This window comes from Hypanus sabinus, chromosome 3 (assembly GCF_030144855.1).
Source record: "Hypanus sabinus isolate sHypSab1 chromosome 3, sHypSab1.hap1, whole genome shotgun sequence".
Lineage (NCBI taxonomy): Eukaryota > Metazoa > Chordata > Chondrichthyes > Myliobatiformes > Dasyatidae > Hypanus > Hypanus sabinus.
In genome coordinates this window covers 105,328,242-105,348,610 of record NC_082708.1, presented here as the reverse complement: position 1 = coordinate 105,348,610, position 20,369 = coordinate 105,328,242, and the positions used below count along the sequence as shown (strand labels likewise).

The 20,369-nt window shown below is 40.5% G+C and overlaps 1 protein-coding gene and 1 long non-coding RNA gene across 4 annotated transcripts in view; one reads left to right on the top strand and one right to left on the bottom strand.

Annotated features, from left to right (window-relative positions):
• Positions 1-20,369, top strand: part of elovl6 (ELOVL fatty acid elongase 6) — a 93,590-nt gene that overhangs the window by 56,537 nt on the left and 16,684 nt on the right. For all 3 annotated transcript variants that reach the window (XM_059964894.1, XM_059964895.1, XM_059964898.1), the window contains one exon: positions 3,021-3,152. In XM_059964894.1, coding sequence (XP_059820877.1) covers positions 3,021-3,152 — 132 coding nt within the window. The remainder of the gene's footprint in view (positions 1-3,020; positions 3,153-20,369) is intronic.
• Positions 1,146-19,868, bottom strand: LOC132391557 (uncharacterized). The gene is made up of 3 exons (XR_009511264.1): positions 18,698-19,868; positions 9,406-9,612; positions 1,146-2,559 (listed from the first exon to the last, which is right to left on the bottom strand). It is a non-coding gene; the product is annotated as an uncharacterized LOC132391557 (long non-coding RNA).

Here is a 20,369-nt window from a genome sequence, read left to right as displayed (position 1 = left end):
CATATCATTTCCTAACGCGTGAAGTTTTAAAGCAAAATGTACTGTTCTTGAAGCACGATGACCAGTAACTTATTGCACGTTGTCCAATGTAAAATATATCATCCTGTGCAGGGCAGAACTGAATTTTCTTTTAAAATTTGAATACTACAGATATGTGAAGTAAGCCACATTACCTGCAGTGTTCATAATTCTGCACATAAATTTAATCTCTGCAAGAATTTGCTTCCATAGTTATGAAAGATTTGTACTGGAATGCAGCACACAGAAACTTGTAAATTCTTCAGATACTCTCTATACAGCCTCAGACAGGTGACAGATGGTAATCAAAACGTTTTGTATTATAGTAACTACTTAATTGATCCTGAGTGGGAAATTTTGTTACAGCATCAACATTTAAAAACATGCTTAGCAATAATAATAAATATAATAAGTAATAAAATACAGAATAATATACAGTTATAATTTACCAATGTGCAATAATGTACGAAGTAAAGCAGAAACTATTGTACTGTGATGTGTGTTCTCCTGTCGCACAGAGATGAACTGTTGTATATGCTTATTGTATTTGGTAGGAAAGATTTTTTTTATACACTTCACAAATATTGTAACATAATGTGGGTCAGAAAGCAATCTTGCATTTATCACCAGCCTAATGTACCATTCATATGTCTTCTCCCTTCCCACGTTAAATTTGTTGTTAATAAAAAGATAATAGATTGCTTGAAAGTTCTTGAGTTATGACATAATTTTCCTGTTTTGTAATGATATATTGTTTCAATTACATTATTGATTACTTGCCTTTCATTCTTCCACTATCCTATTTGGAGAAGTAGTTCTTACAGTAAACTCTGATTCTGTAACTGGAAGATGTTGAGCGATTACTGCCCCTAGCTTGGATTTTATTGACCACGTTTATTACTGCTATCTCAAATTCAATTGATATCAGTGAGTACAGCATGCAAAGGAAGATCAGGCTACAACACAGCATAAATGATAAAAGTTAAAAATGTTTTGATTTTGGAAGCTTTAATAATGAATTAATCATAGGGCTTTAGTCCTTGTGGACAGATGCCAGTTTAAGTGTGTTTTCTGTTTTTTTTAGTTAACTGGGAGAAAAAAACAATTTATTTTCTGACAAAAATTTTAATAGTAAGCTCTACATCCACCTTTTTTCTGGAATTACAAAATCTCTTGGTTTTATGGCAAAGACTCATGAACAGATTTCCAATGCAAATTTACTGCTATTCTTCAAGCTTGTGTAGCATGCTGCCTAGCAGACATTACCTTATTAACTGAATTGATTAGTGATTTTATTGAATGCAATGTGTGCATGCTTTGGCATCCCATGGAATTAATGTGGTAGATGATCTGTTACTTCAAGCCACCATATTTTCCCTGTTTGTTTGATGATTACTTCACTGCTGTGCCATGAATTAATCCTGATTTACAACACCTTTTAATACGCATTTGTTAGATACATTGGTTATGACCGAAGGGAAAGAAATTGTTGGAATCGCTTAGTATTTTAGTGCAAGGGTGTTTATTTAAAGTCAAACTTACAAAAACTAGCAAAAAGAAAACTGCCAATATTTACAAAACGATATCTACCAGAAAACACAGTAACAGCTCCATACTAATTTTGTCCAGCATGAACAGGCAACCTCTTTCTATCTGTCTCTCCCCCTCTCCCCTCCAACCCCCCCACCCTCACTGAGAGTGAGCTGCCTTAATTATTATGCACCAAGAGATACCATCTCTAATAACCTACAAAATCAACTTAAAACTACACATGAATTAGACTGTGATGCACTCCACGATGTAGTTAAATCATATTACAAAATAATCAGATCTACCTTAAATACTGTATGCAGATAGCATTTACTAAAGGATGGAATACTCTGTTGTGTATGGTGGGAACACCGACCCATTGTAAGAATATACCGGGGGAAGACATTAAAGTGCACACACTCAGCGTAACAAACAATGTGTGTTTGTCAGTTCTGTATGGAGCCAACAAGGGTTTAATTCAAATTGAAGTACAGGCCAAACTTCCACGAGCGTGCTTTGCAACGTTGCAGATTCACCTTGCCACCCCTTCATTTCACCGAATCCTGCAGTGTTACGCTGTCGTGCTGTCCAAATTATAATGCTTTACTCCTTGATTATTTCCTTAATTTAAAACTTTAAGCATTTCAATAATCTTATTTTTCATTGGATTACTTAAGTTTCATAGTTTTCAAATGTCAACCATTTTTTTTAAAAAAGCAATTGCATTGTCTGAACATGCTCTTCATTCAGCTCATTGTGATCGGCTGTGTTTTCAGAATCGGGTTTACTAGTCGTGAAGTTTATACTAGGCTGCAGTATATTGTAATACATAATAATTTGGGTGGCATGGTAGTGTAGTGGTTAGCACAACACTTTACTGTACAGGCAACCTAGGTTCAATTACCGCCACTGCCTGTAAGGAGTTTGTATGTTCTCCCAGTGGCAGCGTGGGTTTTCTTCAGATGCTCCGGTTTCCTCCCACAGTAGGTTGATTGGTCATTGTAAGTTGTCCTGTGAAGTAGAAATTACAATAAGAAGTTTATATAAAAAAGAAAATTAAATTGAATAAGTAGTGCAAAAATGAGAGGGGGGAGAAAAACAGTGGTAGATTTCTGAAGAAGGATCTCAGCTCAAAATGTGGATTCTTTACCATAGAAGCTGCCTGACCTGCTGAGTTCTTCCAGCACTTTGTGTGTGTGTGATACCTTGGAAGTGTAGATGGGTTAATTATCCATTCAGCTTTTCAGTTTAGTATTCCCCAAGCATTGGAATTGCACTCTGCTCAGGACAGTTTGAGATCGGATTATTGGATAAATTTAACACAAAAAGGTGTTGAATTATCTGGAGTGTATAGTTTATTTGCTTTGGATTGACAAAAATATCAGTATTTGCAGACATAAATAAATGCTGCTGTTGCATCTCAGACCTTTGTTGCATTAATGGAGCAGTTCTTTCTTCCCACTTATTTTCAGGAAGAAGTCTTTCTTGTATTCTGCCCTTTATGCTGCCTTGATATTTGGTGGTCGGCACATGATGAAACAACGAGCAAAGTTTGAGCTGCGGAAGCCCTTGGTTCTCTGGTCATTGAGCCTTGCTCTCTTTAGGTGAGTATTATTCTCCCCCTGTATGGTGATACTTATAAACACTGCAGACAATTAAACCAATCTTTCAGTTCATGAACTGTAGGATTGTCAGTTGTTACCACCTTATCGAGGTTAAAAATGGTGAAATATGTCAGTAGCTGCAAATGCCTCATTTTAAAGTTCTGTGTTAAAAATTGCAGTCAAACTTTGCATTGTAATGCTCCAGATAGATCTTAATCGGAAGTGTCTTTACAAGATATGAATTTTTTAAATCATGAAATTGATTTTAGTCACATTAAATTCTCTACCTGTAACCAAAGTCAAGGAAGTTTTCCACAAATGTAATATATCTACTTGGGAGAGGAGAAATTAGCCAGCCGGTGGTGTAGTGGCGTCTGCAGCAGATTTCGAGGCGAGTGGTCAGGGATTTGAATCTGGCCATCTCCTTATACACTTTCTATCTCTGCTAGGTTGAACAATGAGCAGGCAACTTGGCCTTGCAAAAAATGTTAAAGAAATGCCAAGGTTTCCACCTGATGCACCACAAGGCATGGAAAGCAGCAACTTGAGAGAAAAACCATTTTGAATCTTTAAATTATAATACTAAATAAAACTTCAGAAACATAGAAAACCTACAGCACAATACAGGCCCTTCAGTCCACAAAGCTGAGCCGAACATGTCCTTACCTTAGAAATTACCTAGGGTTATCCATAGCCCTCTAATTTTACTCCATGTACCTTGTCCAGGAGTCTCGTAAAAGACCTTATTGTTTCCGCCTCCACTGGAAGCCCATTCCGCGCACTCACCACTCTCTGTAAAAGAACTTACCCAACATCTCCTCTGTACCTACTTCCAAGCACCTTAAACCTGTGTCCTCTTGTGGCAACCATTTCAACCCTGGGAAAAAGCCTCTGACTATCCACACGATCAATGTCTCTCATTATCTTATACACCTCTATCAGGTCACCACTCATCCTCTACCTCTATAAGGAGAAAAGGCTGAGTTCACTCAACCTATTCTCACAAGGCATGCTCCCCAATCCAGGCAACATCCTTGAACTCAAATGAGTGACTGAAAAAGTGATCATTATTTATCTTGCCATTAGTATCATTAAAACATCTGCTTTAATTTAAATGTGTTGTACCTTTCACATCGCTTTCAAGATGTCACAAACCATGTAACCGTTAACTTAGTACTTTTGAAATGTGGCCTCCATGGTAAAGTGGAACACGGCAGCCAACATTTGCAGGACAAAGTTCCACAAATAACAACATAATAAACAGGCCATTTGTTTCCGTGGTGTACATTGACAGGTGAATATTAATCGGGTTTGATTTGCATGGTAATTTTGTGCAGTTCAATAATCCTCTGCTCTCCTAAATTTGTTTAGCCTTGAGTTAATAAAAAATATATTTGCTTTATATTATTAGTGCTTACAGGGTTAACTTGGTTAACTTTCTAAGCTGTCTTTAATGATTTTACCTAGCTATTCCTACTTCAGCATTGTGATTATCATTTATTTCTGGATGGCTAGCTGGCAGAATATGAGGGATAGAGAAAAAAACTGTTTTGGATTATTTCAATGTGTCGTCAATGGCTTTTATAGATTTCACAGGTACTTGGGATAAATCGCTTCCTTAGTTGCTTCTGGTAATTTCACAACCTAGCATTTAGTCCTCCTGTCTGAATCAAGCTTTAACTGCTGTAACTTCAGTGGAGCAAAGTTTTAGGAAGCAGAGGGAAAGTTCAGCAGCAACAGCGCTGGGTCAGCATTGAGTCAGCAGTCAAGGAGCAAGTTCTAGCCTACTGTGACATAAGACTTTGGAAACACTAAATGTTAATGTCAATAGTCTAATGTTATCTAATGCTAGAAAGTTAATATGAAATGACATTAGAGTCTTTCAGTAAATTCTCCCTTCATATAATAGAACCTATGTGATCTAAATTTCTATACCAGAGCACCCAAAGTGATTTGAAAGGTTGTGGCAGCTCCCAAACATTGCTGTTAAAACATACAACATAATAGCACAATAATGACACTTCCCATGTTGATGTTGTTAAATAGACTACAAGCACAATAAATGCTAAGAACTTGCACTGTAACACAGTAATCATTATTACCAGTTAAGGTAATTTTCTGTATTTATGCACTAGGCAAAATGCATCATTTTTCCACATTTTTGATGTTGAAGTATATTTGTAAATGAGCATTCTAAGTTTTGGGGGCAAAAAGGAAGTTAGTTACTGAATATAAGGACAGGCTGTGCAAGCCTCTGGCATATAATTTCCATCTCTTAGGAAAAACAGAGCTGTGTTTACCGCAGAGATTCTGATGTTCAAAAGTTGAAACTTGAGCTATACTTGTTTGAAAGCATAGTATAATTATAAAGATATCAATTTGACATTGGCATTTCAATTTACTCTCTTTACTCTGGTTACAAAGCAGCTCTTCATTATTCGGGTATCATTTTCTAATGATCTATATTATTATCCTATATTTGAAATAGAACATCATTCGAGGATTGAATCCTCTAGTTTAACTGAACAAAAATGAGGGAAAATCAAGTTTGAAAGGCTCTGCTTTTAGATCATGCCCTTGCCCCTGATCCAAGAAATTAGATTTTCAGTGGTTTGCAACGCGCTACAAGCGTAGAGGAGGAACATTGGTGTATTTTACTTCAGTTCAGGGACACCTGGAGTCGAGGTGATGTTGGATTTTGCCTGTTTAGCTGAAGCACGGTGATACTTAAGGTAAGAACGGGCTGTGTTACTGGTTAAATATGAGTTTCAAAGTTTGGAGTTTTAGAGTTGACACCAGAGTTATAATCCTGCCCTTGAACCTCACTGTGCTGTTACTTTTCTTTTGAAAACTCAATGTGGAAGTAAAGTGAGGATAGCCTGGGGCCGTTGTAGTCCAAGTGAGACTGCTGGAGATGCTTCTGCTTACTACAGATGGGATGGGCCGGGTTGATTGAGGCAGTGTACTGTATACTCAAGCGAAGCAACTGAAGCCTCTGTAGTGAGACTTTTTCCAGAAAGGCCTTCCCAAAACTAGTGGCCTTTACACACTAGGGGGTGCCGGAGACAGACGAGTTAACAGAAGGTTGTGTAATATACCACAGAATTTAGACTCTACTGTCCTTACTAACTTCAAGATGTCATCAGCTGTCTGCTTGAAGTTTCGATTGACTTTAACACCTCTATCATGAATAGCGATTGATCTTGCGAGGAAGGAATTCAAGCAAATATGATTTTTACTGAACAGTATCTGCAACTGATAAGCCAATTTTGAATATTAAAAAAATAGTTTTCGGTTCAGACCAGAGTACTGTGGGTGACGGGCCCATACTGTTCTCCTTGTGCATAAGTAAAATAAAAGGAATGCATGAGGCATAAGAGTGCGTGTGTTCTGGCCCAGTTATCTTAGTTGTCTTATTATTAGCAACAGAACTACTTTGACAGTAGTTGAACGTAAGTTTAGTGGGACAGGATACTTGTAATTGTTATAGCTGGTAATAGCAATAGTCTGACTAACAAAACATCCCTAGATTAATATGCACTTAGAGCAGTCATGCTGATGTGGATGTTCTATCAGATCACATAAATGTTATTGTTCTGTTGTGGTTTTTGAGAAAATCTGCTTTGGCATGCAAGTTTAAAAAGCAATATGGAAGGATGGGAGGTAATGTACTTGGATAGAGAGAATAGAAAAAGATTATTTTAAATGGTGAAGAACAGCGATTAGCTTTCTTTGTCACATTTGTATCAAAACATAAAAACATAGAGTGAGATGTGTCATTTTGTGTTAATGGCCAACACAGTCTGAGGAATGTGCGGGGAACAGCTGACAAGTGTGCCATGCTTCTGGTGTGATTACTGGGCACTGTAAAGTGATCGTACCAAGCTCTACACTGTCATACTGCCCTGCTAGCTATTATTCAGAAGGATTGGGATCTACTAGTTCAGGCAGTGCAAAAGAGGAAATATTCTGTTACAGCAAGTTATTTGTAGGAAAATGGCATCTTCACCTTGCAGTGCCCAAGTAGGGATGCATTTCTGGGAACGTACAGGGCCTTTGAGACCACATTAGTCCAGGTCTCCATACCCAAGGAAGCGGGTGCTGCCTTGGAGTTAGTAAAGTGTAAAACCACTAAATTGAAATTAAATCCCATTGTTTTGCAATGAGAATACAACGGGCCGGTCAGAACTAGCTGCAGAGGATGACTGTAAGTATAGAGTTACATGCCCATGGATTATGAGTGGATTTTGGACTTGCAGAATAACAGCCCTGCATCTGTTGCTGAGCAGTGCATCAGAGAATCTGAGATCCCATGGATGTCAGTGGAGATTCTAGGTCTTTGTACGAGGGAAGTATCGTAACGGTCCCATTGGTTCTATGCAGGCACTAAGTGATAACACTACTACTGGTTCCACAGCTTTCTACTGTATGCTTCCATGTAAATCCATTTTTCATTTCCAAATTATGCTTTTGTTCATAACTACAAAATACATTAATTATCAAAGTATGTGTAAGTTATACAACCTTGAGATTCATCTCCTTACAGGCAGCCACAAAACAAAGAAACCCATAAGAACTCATTAAGGAAAATTGACAAAACACCCAATGTACGAAAGAAAAACCAAATCATGCAAACAATTAAAGTAAGCAAGTAGCATTTAGAATGAAAGTGAGTCTACAGGCATGAAGCTCAGAGCAGCCAGAGGCCTTGGCCTCACAGAGCGGATTAAACATCACAGAGCTGTGAGTGGAACCGGACCAACCCTCACCTCTGGTCCTGGCACCCCGTCTCTTCAATCCATCTGACCCAATCCATCAGACATCAGATTGTGCCTTGCTGTAGGACTCGAGCCCTGTCACGTCGATACTCTCTGGGCCAGCGTTTGGCTGCCACATTTCCAAATCGGCCCGGTGTGAGATCGATCAAGCCTGAGTTTCGCTGGGCGGGCTGCCAATCTGCGTCTCATGTGCTCTGACTTCATCTGGCTCCACCCACCCTGGCTTTGCCTCGACCTCCCCTCGCTCCCTCACACTTCGACCCTCGACTCAGCCTCACCTCTTCATTGTGTGCAGTGATCATTTACTGTAATTTTTTTTTACAGAAGAAGTCTTATTAATGAAGTATTTAGTTGAATTCCTTCTTTGGTTGTTCGCCTTCAGTCCGGATCAGAAGCAGCATCTCCAACACCATCACACCGAGCATGGCCCCCCCCCCCACCCCCAGGACTGTGTGCTCATTCCACTGCTGTTCACTCTGCTGACCCACGACTGTGCTGCAACACACAGCTTGAACCACATCACCAAGTTCACCGATGACACGACCATGGTGGGTCTCATCAGCAAGAACGATGAGTCAGCTTACATAGAGGAGGTGCCAACAACCTGTCTGAATGTGAACTAAACAGAAGAGATGGTTGTTGACATCAGGAGGGCACGGAGTGACCACTCCCCGCTGAACATCGACGACTCCTCGATAGAGATTGTTAAGAGCACCAAATTTCTTGGTGTTCACCTGACGGAGAATCTCTCCTGTTCCATCAACACCAGCTCCATAGCAAAGAAAGCCCAGCAGCGTCTCTACTTCCTGTGAAGGCTGAAGAAAGTCCATTTCCCACCCCCTTATCACACTCTACAGGGGTTGTATTGAGAGCATCCTGAGCAGCTGCACCACTGCCTGGTTTGGAAATTGCACCATCTGGGATCTCAAGACCCTGCAAGGGATAGTGAGGTCAGCTGAGAAGATCATCGGGGTCTCTCTTCCCGCCATCACAGACATTTACACTACACGCTGCATCTGCAAAGGAAACAGCATTATGAAGGACCCCACACGCCCCTCATACAAACTCTTCTCCCTCCTGCCGTCTGGGAAAAGGCACCAAAGCATTTGGGTTCTCACGACCAGACTATATAATAGTTTCTTCCCCCAAGCTATCAGACTCTTCAATACCCAGAGCCTGGACTGACACCTTACTGCCCTGTTGTTTATTATTTATTGTAATGCCTGCACTGTTTTGTGCACTTTATACAGTCCTGGGTAGGTCTGTAATCTGGTGTAGTTTTTTTACTGTGTTGTTTTTTACGTAATTCAGTCTAGTTTTTGTACTGTCATGTAACGCCGTGGTCCTGAAAATATCTCATTTTTACTATGTAATGTACCAGCAGTTATGGTCGAAATGACAATAAAAGTGACTTGACTAATCATGGTTTTACAACTCACTAATACTATTCGGGTATTCTCATTGAAAAAATGCACCTGTGAAGTGTTTGAGAGGCAATTACACAGGGCCTCATTGCTTAATGTCCAGTGGTGGAAGGGACTCCTTCCCTGCAATTCCTGCACCTTGCGACTTTTCATTTTCTTGCAGAATGCTAACAAGTTTGGAGCAGACCAAACTGTGTCTGTCTCGGAATTGATCTTCCAGTAGTTGATGTTTGTCTCAGTATGAGTTCCCGGACCAGCCTGTAAAACAGGTTTTTCTGTTACACAACTGTTCAGAGGCAAAGACCATTGTACACTTTTCTGCACCTTGGCAATTAAGAGGCACATAATTATTTTGTTCTTCCCACAGCTATCTCAAGGTTGCCGTGTGGTAGGAGTGAGACTCTGGCTTTGAGGGAAGGATGAGATGCGGGATGGGAGGGGAGGGATCAGTCACCACTAGCCAGCTCGTTGGCGAGTTCTGGCGGTTGAGACACTCTGGCAAGTGGATTAGTAAGGTGATTCTCTGTGCAGGAAGTATAAGGAAGCAAGGTCCAAGTGAGTGGAAGATTGTGTGGTTCCGTGGCCAAGGACGTCTTTCACACCACTGGTGACGGATAGAACCTCAACACATACTGACACTTGGTGTCTGTGTACCTTGGTGCAGTTCCACAGAGGCAGTGTCACCCCTCTCTTGCCAAATCCATTAGGAATGACATGGGCACAAGAGCTCGACACCACATCAAGTGAGAGTGGGTGGCCTTGCCTGATGGATTCACTTTTGGTATCTTTGTGATTATCAAGGAAATTTCTCCTTCCTGCTAGATTTGTGTGTAGCTTGGCATCCATTAAATACAGTCAAAAATGTTCAAGGTAACAATTTGTACCAAAATATTATTTTAATGTTTTGTAACGTGATAACGATAAACTAATTAAAATGTAGACACAGGAGTCTGAAATGTGATTCTAACTATGGGTTTACTTTAAGTGAGGCGTGCACATATCATGTGATAGCGTGATAACATAAGCAATTAATGTATTTTTATACATAATAGGCATCCGTTAGTCTCAAGAGACCATGGATTTGCACGTTGGAAAGTTTCCAGGGAGCAGGCCTGGGCAGGGTTCTATGGGAGACCGGCAGTTGCCCAAGCTGCAAGTCTCCCCTCTCCACACCACCGATGTTGTCCAGGGGAAAGGCAAGGGCCGATACAGCTTGGCACTGGTGTCATCGCAGAGCAATGTGTGGTCGAGTGCCTTGCTCAAGGACACACGCTGCCTCAGCTGAGGCTCGAGTAGCGACCTTCAGATCACTAGACCCAACGCCTTAACCATTTGGCCACGTCCCAACACAATTTTTATACATAACCCATAATTATTTAAACAAACAATAATGCTTAAGCAATGTATATACAACAAAACTCAAGTGTTACTCAGGGTAGTGTTGTGGTTGGCACAACACTTTACAGTACCAGCAACCCAGGTTCAATTCCTGCCGCTGCCTGACAGGAATTTGTACGTTCACCCCGTAACTGCATGGGTTTCCTCCGGGTGCTCCAGTTTCCCCCCACGGTCCAAAGGTGTATCGGTTGGTAGATTAATTGGCTGTTGTAAATTGTCCTGTGATTAGGCTAGAATTGAAATTGTTGGGTGGTGTGGTTCGAAGGGCCTATTGTATCTCTAAATAAATAAATAAAATTTCAATATAGAACATTAATGTTTCCGTATTTGCAATATGTCTATTCCTGTGATTGTTTCAAATCATGGCATTGCAGCAGCTCCTGAGATGTCATTAACTCAGCTTCACCAAAAGGGGAAATGATAGTTTATTTTAGCTATTGGGTTTTAGTTTTGTATTTACTTGTTTCTATTTATATTAAGAACAAGGAGCGATCCCTCAAAAAGGAGACATCCATCATTTAGGACCCACATCACCCAGGGTTTGCCCTCCTCTCACTGTTACCATCAGGTAGGAGATACAGAAGCCTGAAGGCACACACTCAGTGATTCAGGAACAGTTTCTTCCCCTCTGCCATCAGATTTCTGAATGGACATTGAACCCAGGAACACAAATCAATACTTTTTAATTTTTATTTTAAACTGCTTATTTAATTTAATTTTAAATATATTTTCTATATATTTTGTGATTCATTTTTTATTATTATGTAATGCTTTGTATTGCTGCTGCAAAACAACAAATTTCTCAACATATGCCGGTGATATTAAACCTGACAGTCTGATTCTGATCACCTTGTTACTTAATAAATCTCAGACAATTTAGTTTATTGAAATGATTTCTAGCTTTCAAAGCTGACAAGACTCCAGGTGATCTGCCCCCTCCCCAGCTTTGACAGCTGTAACCTGTGGGCAGAGGTTGTTTCAGGAGCTGAGCTTCTGCAGTCATGGCTTGTATGTCTTTTGGATAGTAGGTGACCAGCAGCATCGATCCAAAGGTATGCATAGCTATTCAGAGACCGCAGGCTGTAGGAACCGTCGGCTGTGCGTGGCCACAATTGCTCGTCACTGTATGCTGCTCAACTGCTAGCCGTGGGGCGGGTGGGTTACGGAGCAGGGAGAAATTGAAATGACCACTAACTAATCCATCAGTGTCCAAGGGAGATTAGACCTGAATGTCCAGGGATGTCGATTATTGCTCAATCAGGGTCAAAATGAGATGCAACAGAAGTGGCTGCCCCTGCCTGCCTCCACCACTGATGCCGCAGAAGGCTCCAGTTGCAACTACCCATATTTCCCTAGCTCTAAACTCCTGAAGACCAGCTCAACCCTAGGCAACTTTCAGACATGGGCTAACGTGGTGAGCATCATCTGCACAACAATAGCATCAACCAACGATGACTTCTTGCCCTTAGTTTTCAAAGGCATTACATCACCAGCAACAGGAACATCTAGAGGTCAAGAGGTCGCCACTGACCAGACTTCACTACATTAAATGTCAATTCTTCCTCTGCCATTGCACTACGGTCACAGATTGTACATTCATCCTTATTAAAGATATAACCTGTGACCTTTAACACTAAGGGCAAAGCAGGACAGGTTACGGACAACACCACCCACAGTTTCCTTCGAATCGTACACTGCCCTGACTTCTAAAAAAAAATATCATTGTTCCGTCATGCACATTTGGTCTAATCTTTGAACTTGCTCCCCTGGGGTACTGTGAATTGGCATTAAATGCTGGCATTGTCAATAATGTCATCATCCATGGTTGAATAATTCAACATGATCAAATATTTATGGAGATAACTTTCTGAATTTACTATAAATATTATTATGAAGATTTTGTCACTTTTTAAATTTAATTTTCAAATACTATGCCTATATTTTCAACAAATAGGTTATAAAATTACTGGATTCTCCTGGTGATTTCAGTTATGCAGTTGTGAGGAGCTTCAGCTGTGCTCTTGAGATTTATGGTGTTTCTTCCTATTTCTATAATGTAATTGCATTCAGGATTCCATTATTTTCCTTCCAGTCGTATCTGGATGTCATTAAATGCTGTGAGAAGGTTAAACTCCACAGCATTTCAGCTTCCAGCGATGCCTCTACGGCAAAGCACAAATCTCAATAGTTATTTGATTTGTACATGGAGAATTTGTATTTTGGCGTAAATTATTTTTATATCCCTCCCCTGAAGTTTAAAGTGGCAAAAAGTTCATGTGTGTTTTGTTTGGCATCCATGAATTCTGTACTACGGTATGCAATGATTCCCTTGTAGTCTCACTGAAATAGTGTTGGTGTTTTGAGGATTTTTTTTCTGTGAAATACATGATGTAATCCATATCTATAATACAAAATATTTTTTAAAGCAAATCATGTACAACCCACCATGGTTCTACTTTTGGAGTCAAACTCCTCTGACAGGCAACAGCACCCATTATCTGAGGGGCTGTAACTGTCCAGGTTGGCCAGCAGTGTAGGGTACTGGAAAATGGCAGGCCAATGGTCTTATTGTTGAATAACATTGATTCGTTGAACAGAACCCAGATTTAGGAGCTGATCAGCTCTCAGGAAGGACTGCCATATTGGTGAATATGATGGTTAAGTCCCTGGAGTGGTATCTAGGGACCTTGGATATCAATCCAGGAAGACGGTTTGAATTTTATTTATGTTCTCTAGGTGGTATCAGGAAAGGGAAACCAGAAGTCCATGAGCCAGTCCTCATCGGAGGATCAGGGGTAGAGAGGGTTGGCAACTTTAAATTCCTGGGTATTGTTATCTCTGAGGGCCTGTACTGGCTCAGCCCACAAGTGCAATGATGGAGAAAGCACGGCAAACCCTTTACTTCCTTGGGAGTTTGTGGAGATTCAGTATGACATCTGAAACTTTGACAAAGTTCTGCAGATGTGTACTGGAGAGTATACTGACCTGCTACATGACAGCCTGGCATGGAAACACCAATGTCCTTGAATGGAACATCCAACAAAAAGTAGTAGATTTTGCGCAGTACATCACAAGTAAAGGCCTCCCAACCTTTGAGAACATCTATATGAAATGCTGTCATAGCAGCATCCACCATCAGGGATCCTCACCACCCAGGCCATGCTCTCTTCTCACTGCTGCCATCAGGTAGGAGGTACAAGAGCCTCAGGACTTGAGCCACCAGGGTAAAATCAGAATCAAATTTAATATCACCAGCATATGTCATGAAATTAATTTGATGGCAGCAGTACAATAAAATACATGATAAATATAGAGAAAAAAGTTGCATTATGAGGAGAAGAAGCTGTTCCCGTATCACTGAGTGTGTGTTCAAGAACAATTGCTACCCCTCAACTAGCAGGCTCTTGAGCAAAAGGGGATAACTTCACTGAGCATCACTTGTCTCATCATCGAAGTGTTCCTACAACTAATGGACTCCCTTCAAATGACTCTTTTGTCTCATGTTCTCATTATTTATTGCTATTTATTTATATTTACATTTGCACAGTTTGTCATCTTCTGCATTCCAGTTAGGCCATCTTACATCGATCCTGTTATCATTAATATTCTATGGGTTTGTTGAGTGTACCCACAAGAAAATGAATTGTAGGGACGTATAGGTGACACACATGTAATTTGATAATAAAATTTAGTTTGAACTTCATGAGGTTGGAGGAAAGTGGGGACATCTGATGTTTGGTTGTCAGTACATGGTCTGAAGGGAGGTACACCATGACATCGGAGAACTGATTCTCAGCAGAGATGAGTGTGCCAAACAAAATTAATACTTCCTGTGCCTTCCAAAACAGCTTCTGTCTATTAAACAACTTTTAGATTGAGATGTTTGTGGTGCATTGAGTTGTTGGGAAGGGAAAGATTTAGGAACAAAAATATTAGAAAATAAAGTATTTTTAAATAATGACAAATGCTCAAAGCAAGTAAGTTCATTTGTGTAGCAATAAAATAAGATGATGAGAGGCATTGATTGTGTGGATAGTCAGAGGCATTTTCCTGGGGCTGAAATGGCTAGCATTAGAGGGCAGTTTTAAGTTGCTTGGGAGTAGGTACAGAGGAGATGTCACGGGTAAGTTTTTTTATGCAGAGAGTGGTGAGTGCATGGAATGGGCTGCCGGCAACAGTGGTGGAGGCAGATACGGTAGGGTCTTTTCAAAGACTCTTGGATGAGTACATGGAGCTCAGAAAAAGAGGGCTATGGGTAACTTTAGGTAATTTCTAAGGTAAGGACATGTTTGGCACAGCTTAGTGGGCTGAAGGGCCTGTATTGTGCTGCCTGGTTTCTATGTTAGCACTTTTCAAACACAAGGCAGTTCAAAGTGCATTACAAAAAAGGTATAAAAAATCAAATGTCAAATTTCAGACAATATATGAGAATAAAATCACACAAAAATAGATGTGTTAAATAGAAGTTACAGAGCAGCAGATTCTAATTAAAAGCTACAGTGAAAAGTTTTAAGCCTTGATTTAAAAGAGCTTAAAATTTGGGGCAGAATTCAGGTCCTCTGGAAGGTTATTCCAGATCTGTGGAGCAGAGTAACTAAAAGCTGCTTCACCAAGTTTAGTTTTGACCCTGGAGACAATAAGCAGATCCACCCCAGATGGTGTGAGGTTTATAATGCAGCAAGAGATCGGAGATGTATTTGGTCCCTAGACAATTCAGTGCTTTATAAACCAGTAGTAATATTTTAATGCCAATCCTCTGATAGACAGGAAGCCAGCGTAGTGATGTGAGAACTGGAGTGATGTGTTCTACTTTCAGTACTTTATAACCAGTAGTAATATTGTAAAGTCCCTGATGGACAGGAAGCCAGTGTAGTGATGGGAGAACTGGAGTGATGTGTTCTACTTTCTTGGTCTCAGTGAGGACTCCAGCAGCAGAGTTCTGAATGAGCTGCAGCTGTCTGAGGGATTTTTTTACAGAGACCTGCGAAAACGCCGTTACAGTAGTCAAGCATACTAAAAAATAAACGCATGGACCAGTTTTTCAAGGTCTTGCTGAGACATGAATCCTTTAACTCCCGCTATATTTTTTTTAGATGTTAATAGGCTGACTTTGTAATTGTCTTAATGTGGCAAGTAAAGTTGGAGTCCATCACAACGCCAAGGTTTCTGGCTTGGTTTGTGGGCTGTAATGACAGGGATTCTAATGGACTGCTAAATAGTAATCACTGAAGTGCATCACTTGTTTCCAAGCCTGAGCATGTCTTTGGCCTGAAATGATAATCCTGTTTCTCTTTCCACAGAGGTATATTCTACTTTTATGGCAGCAGGGCTACCTCTGCCAGCAGCTTGACAACACTGGCATTGGTCCTGAGTGAGCAGCTTTTCAAAGTGTGGGTTGGCGGAATGAAAACATTGAGGTGATTTTCATAACTAACGGGTTATGCCAAGCAGATCTGGTGATGGAAGGAGGCCGAATGGAGCAGCGCAGGTGGATCATGGTTTCTGACGACAGGACCAGGGGGTCCATTCTCTGGTGGAAAAATTAATCTTAATTCAGGACATGAGCTGTATCCTCTGCTGAGGACAGAAAGGAGGAGCTCCGAAAGCTGTTGGGAATCACGCAAGAGGTGGAGTCGGGAAAAGAAAAGGCTCAGAGGGGAAGTGATGGCTGCACAGTATCTGGGGAATGCTGGTATCCAAGAACTGTTGAGTTTGACACTGTCGATACCCAAGAGGAAAAAGAGTTTTACTTTGTAAAAATGCTAAGTGTCGAGAAGGATGAGATGGGATTGCAGATCGGGCAGGATCGTGACAGCAAGTTGGTGCAACTGAGGGGATTTGGGCCTGGATCTTCAGATATGGTGTCAACACCAATTTTTGGGGGAACTCTTAAAGCAATTAACAGGCAGTGGATTGATCACATTGAGTCATGCTCCTATTAATGTTACATGTAATGTGGGACCCTAGAGAGGAAAAGGAAGTGTTATAATGTGTGAAACTGCCAAGACACCATCAAGTAATCAGATTTTACTGATGAATGGCTGAGGCATTCATCATTGTGCAAGCAAGTTCAGCACTTCACACCTCTAGATGCAGATTATGTGCCTGGGTCTCTTGATGTGACTTTCTGATTCAGCTCCAAGCCAAGGTTTAAGTGTGAATGATTTGGAATGTAGAAGCACCAGAGTTTTTTTTTTCCAGACGCTTTTAAGGCTGTGCAGTGGATTACTGGAGTTAATAATTGAAGGAGATGCCATACTAGCATTTTAGAAGAGGTTAAGTGTGGAGGTAGAGCAGACATGTACGCTTTAGAGCGACCGGTCTTGTGAAGTAAGCCTCAGCATAGAATGTTTGGGCTAAGCAGCTTATCCCTGCATTTAGTCAATGCCTTCTAAACCAAATCGCTTTGTATGAATTAAGTACAAAACTAATCGAACATCAAGAAGACTAACATCCTCCTGCAGTGTTTGAGTCTGTCAGTAATTCCCTTCTTACCTAGTCCTTAAAGCTAAAAACCATTAAATGATCAGTAATTGTGCCTGCATAGTTAATGAAATTGTATGCGTAATTAGAAGTAATTGTTGGCACTTTACCAGTGAAACTGCATAAATCTGGAACCTGTGCAGTTGCTTGTTTAAATCAGGTTTTGCCTGAATCATTTGTATGACGATATGTATTGTTGTCTTTCTGCTATACCCGTTTGAGAGGTAGCCAAGCATAAAGTATTCTGTTTGATTGCCAGATGAAAGGTGGTTGTTTGGTGATTTCAATTTCTTGTTTTCTATAGAGAAGGAATTTGTGGGCATTCTCCATTAATTAAGCACTTTTTTTTTCAATAACACATCTGCTTTAGATCTTAACCAACATACTTAATCCCACTGAAGGAAATCATAGGAGTCATAGAGAAGTACAGAATAGAAACAGGCCCTTCGGCCCATCTAGTCAGTGCTGAACCATTTAAACTACCTGCTTCCATCGACCTGCACCAGGACCATAGCCCTCCACACCCCTACCAACCATGTACCCATCCAAACTTCTTTCGAGCTCGCATGCAGCTCATTTGTCACTTGTGCTGACAGCTCATTCCACACTCCCACAACCCTCTGAGTGAAAAAGTTACCCCTCATGTTCCCCATAAATTTTTCACCTTTCGCCCTTAACCCATGACCTCTGTTGTCTGAATCTCAGTGGAAAAAGCCTGCTTGCATTTACCCTATCGATAACCCTCATGATTTTTTAGTGTAAGAAAGCTTTCAACCTTATTAGAATTAACTTGATTCTTCTCTGGGATATTTTAGCAAATAATCCCTTTGTATCTTTATTTGTGTTCCTGATGCTCTGATTTTGTGCATCTATTTTCATTTAAGTATTAAATGAGAGTCTGTTTATTAGCTTGAATACTTTAAACTTAGAACATCACAACTAAATCTTCAAATTCATCATTTGAACTGTGTTGTACGTGTATTTGTTACTTTGCAACTAGTGTTAATTGCTTATAAGTCGTGTTTGCTCCTTTAACAAATGAGGTAAAGATGTGCTTTAGAATTCAGGCTAAGAGCTCCATGAAAGTAAATGATTGTCATCTTTACTGTGTGTTTTGTAGCAGAGATATTAAATGGTTTGAAACCCAGTTAATCAACTGCAGAAGGAAAGGTGACCATAGTGCCTTATTTGTCATATACAGCACGGGAGAAGTTGCTTGTATATAGGCCTGATTAACTAAAAAAAACATCCACGCAAGCCGAGGTGGGGTGGAATGGTGAGCTGTGAGAAGTCATAATTTGATGGGTGGGGTAAGAGAGTGTCAGCAGAAATATGCAGCCTGGGACCAGGGCCAGTGGCAATTGAAGTGGTGACAGTACACTCCTTGGGGGGGTGGGGGGAGTGGGGGGGCGGTGTGGGAGTGGGAAAAGTTCAGAGACATGGGAACTTAAAAGTAACTCACGATATTCAGTAGTGTCCCAATCCTGAGTAGTGCTTGTTACCATGGTGATCGCTCCTCGGAACGTGCTGTTTGATTTCCTCACTGGCATTCCATCCCAGGTGTGGCCTGGGAGTGATGTAATATGACACAGAAATTGCATTAGACACACAAGAGCAACTTGTGCCAAGAAGTGACTGATCAGATTTTGCATTTTAATTGAAGGGTGGATCCGTTCTCAATCATGCAGCACTGACGTAATTGCCAGGGCCGACAGTTACAATAAACATGACACACTTTGTTTCAACCTGCACGACAGTGAAATCACATTTGCCCATAGAAATATAGGAATTGCATGATGATTTATCAAGATCTAGCTGTTTCCCTTGTTTGGGTATACTTCAGTATCAGGTTTAATCGACATAAGTCATGAAATTTGTTAACATTGTGGCACAAGTACAATGATAAAGTATCTGAATTTCAGTAAGTATATTTATGTATATGAAGTTAAGATAAGTAGTGGAAAAAAAACACAAAAATTAGTTCACGCCTTCATTGTCCATTTAAGAATTGGATGGCAGAGGGGAAGCAGCTGTTCCTGAATCACTGAGTGTGTGCCTTCAGGCTTCTGTACCTCCTACCTGATGGTAACAGTGAGAAAAGGGCATGCCCTGGGTGTTGGAGGTTCTTAATAATGGACACTGCCTTTCTGAGACACTGCTCCTTGAAGATACCTGGGATACTACAGAGGCCAGTAGCCATGCTGGAATTGACGTATTTTACCACTCTCTACAGCTTACTTCAGTTGTGTGTAGTAGCACCCGCCCCCCCCCCCCCCCCACCACAATGCCAGCCTGTGATGTAGCCAGTCAGAAGGCTCTCCATTGTACATCTGTAGAACTTGGCTTTTTTTTTCATACATCTTTTGCGTCCTCTGTCAAGCCTTAACTTTACAATTCATAGCCCTTCTGAAATGAAACGAACTACGCATGAAATGACTGAAGTTGATCTGAATTTTCTAGCAGGTACAATTTATTTTTGTTGTAATGCATTTGTCAATTACCTGGATAACAGTGTTTTATCGGCATGGTGGATAACAACATTGTGATATTTCCAGTCCAATTTTGCCAAGAATTTTGGATATAAGTTAGTTGTATTGCAGGGAAATCACTGTGCAGTAATATACTGTTGCCTTGCTCCTAGAGTCCCAGTTTGATGTACTTCACAAAACAGACTGCTGGGGTAAGCAGTTCATTTTGATGTTATAAATACTTTAGCTAAAAAGTAAATCGTAGTTACCACTTAATGCATGTTTTGAGCTTACCATTATCTCCCTTAAACTTTGTTTTAGTAGCCTAGAGGTAGAAGTAATTATCTGAAAATAAAAAATATGATTTGATACTTTTTCACTAATTGTAGGTTATTGCCTTGGCTCCTATAGTAGCTTTTCCTTGGCATAGTAATAGTACTTGCTTCTCTCTAGTAGTGTGTGAAACTGTAGGTAGCACTGCTGAAGAAGCTCCAAGTAATATCTCCGCATCTTCTGAGTGTGCAGTGTCTAGTATGGCAGTATGTTTTCTGTCTTTCTTGGATACCTATTAACTGAGAACACATCTTTTATGACAAATGTGCAGAAGCAATCGAGAAGGGACCACCTGATGCATCAGCCTGACCTCCGCTTCAATTGCCATAGATG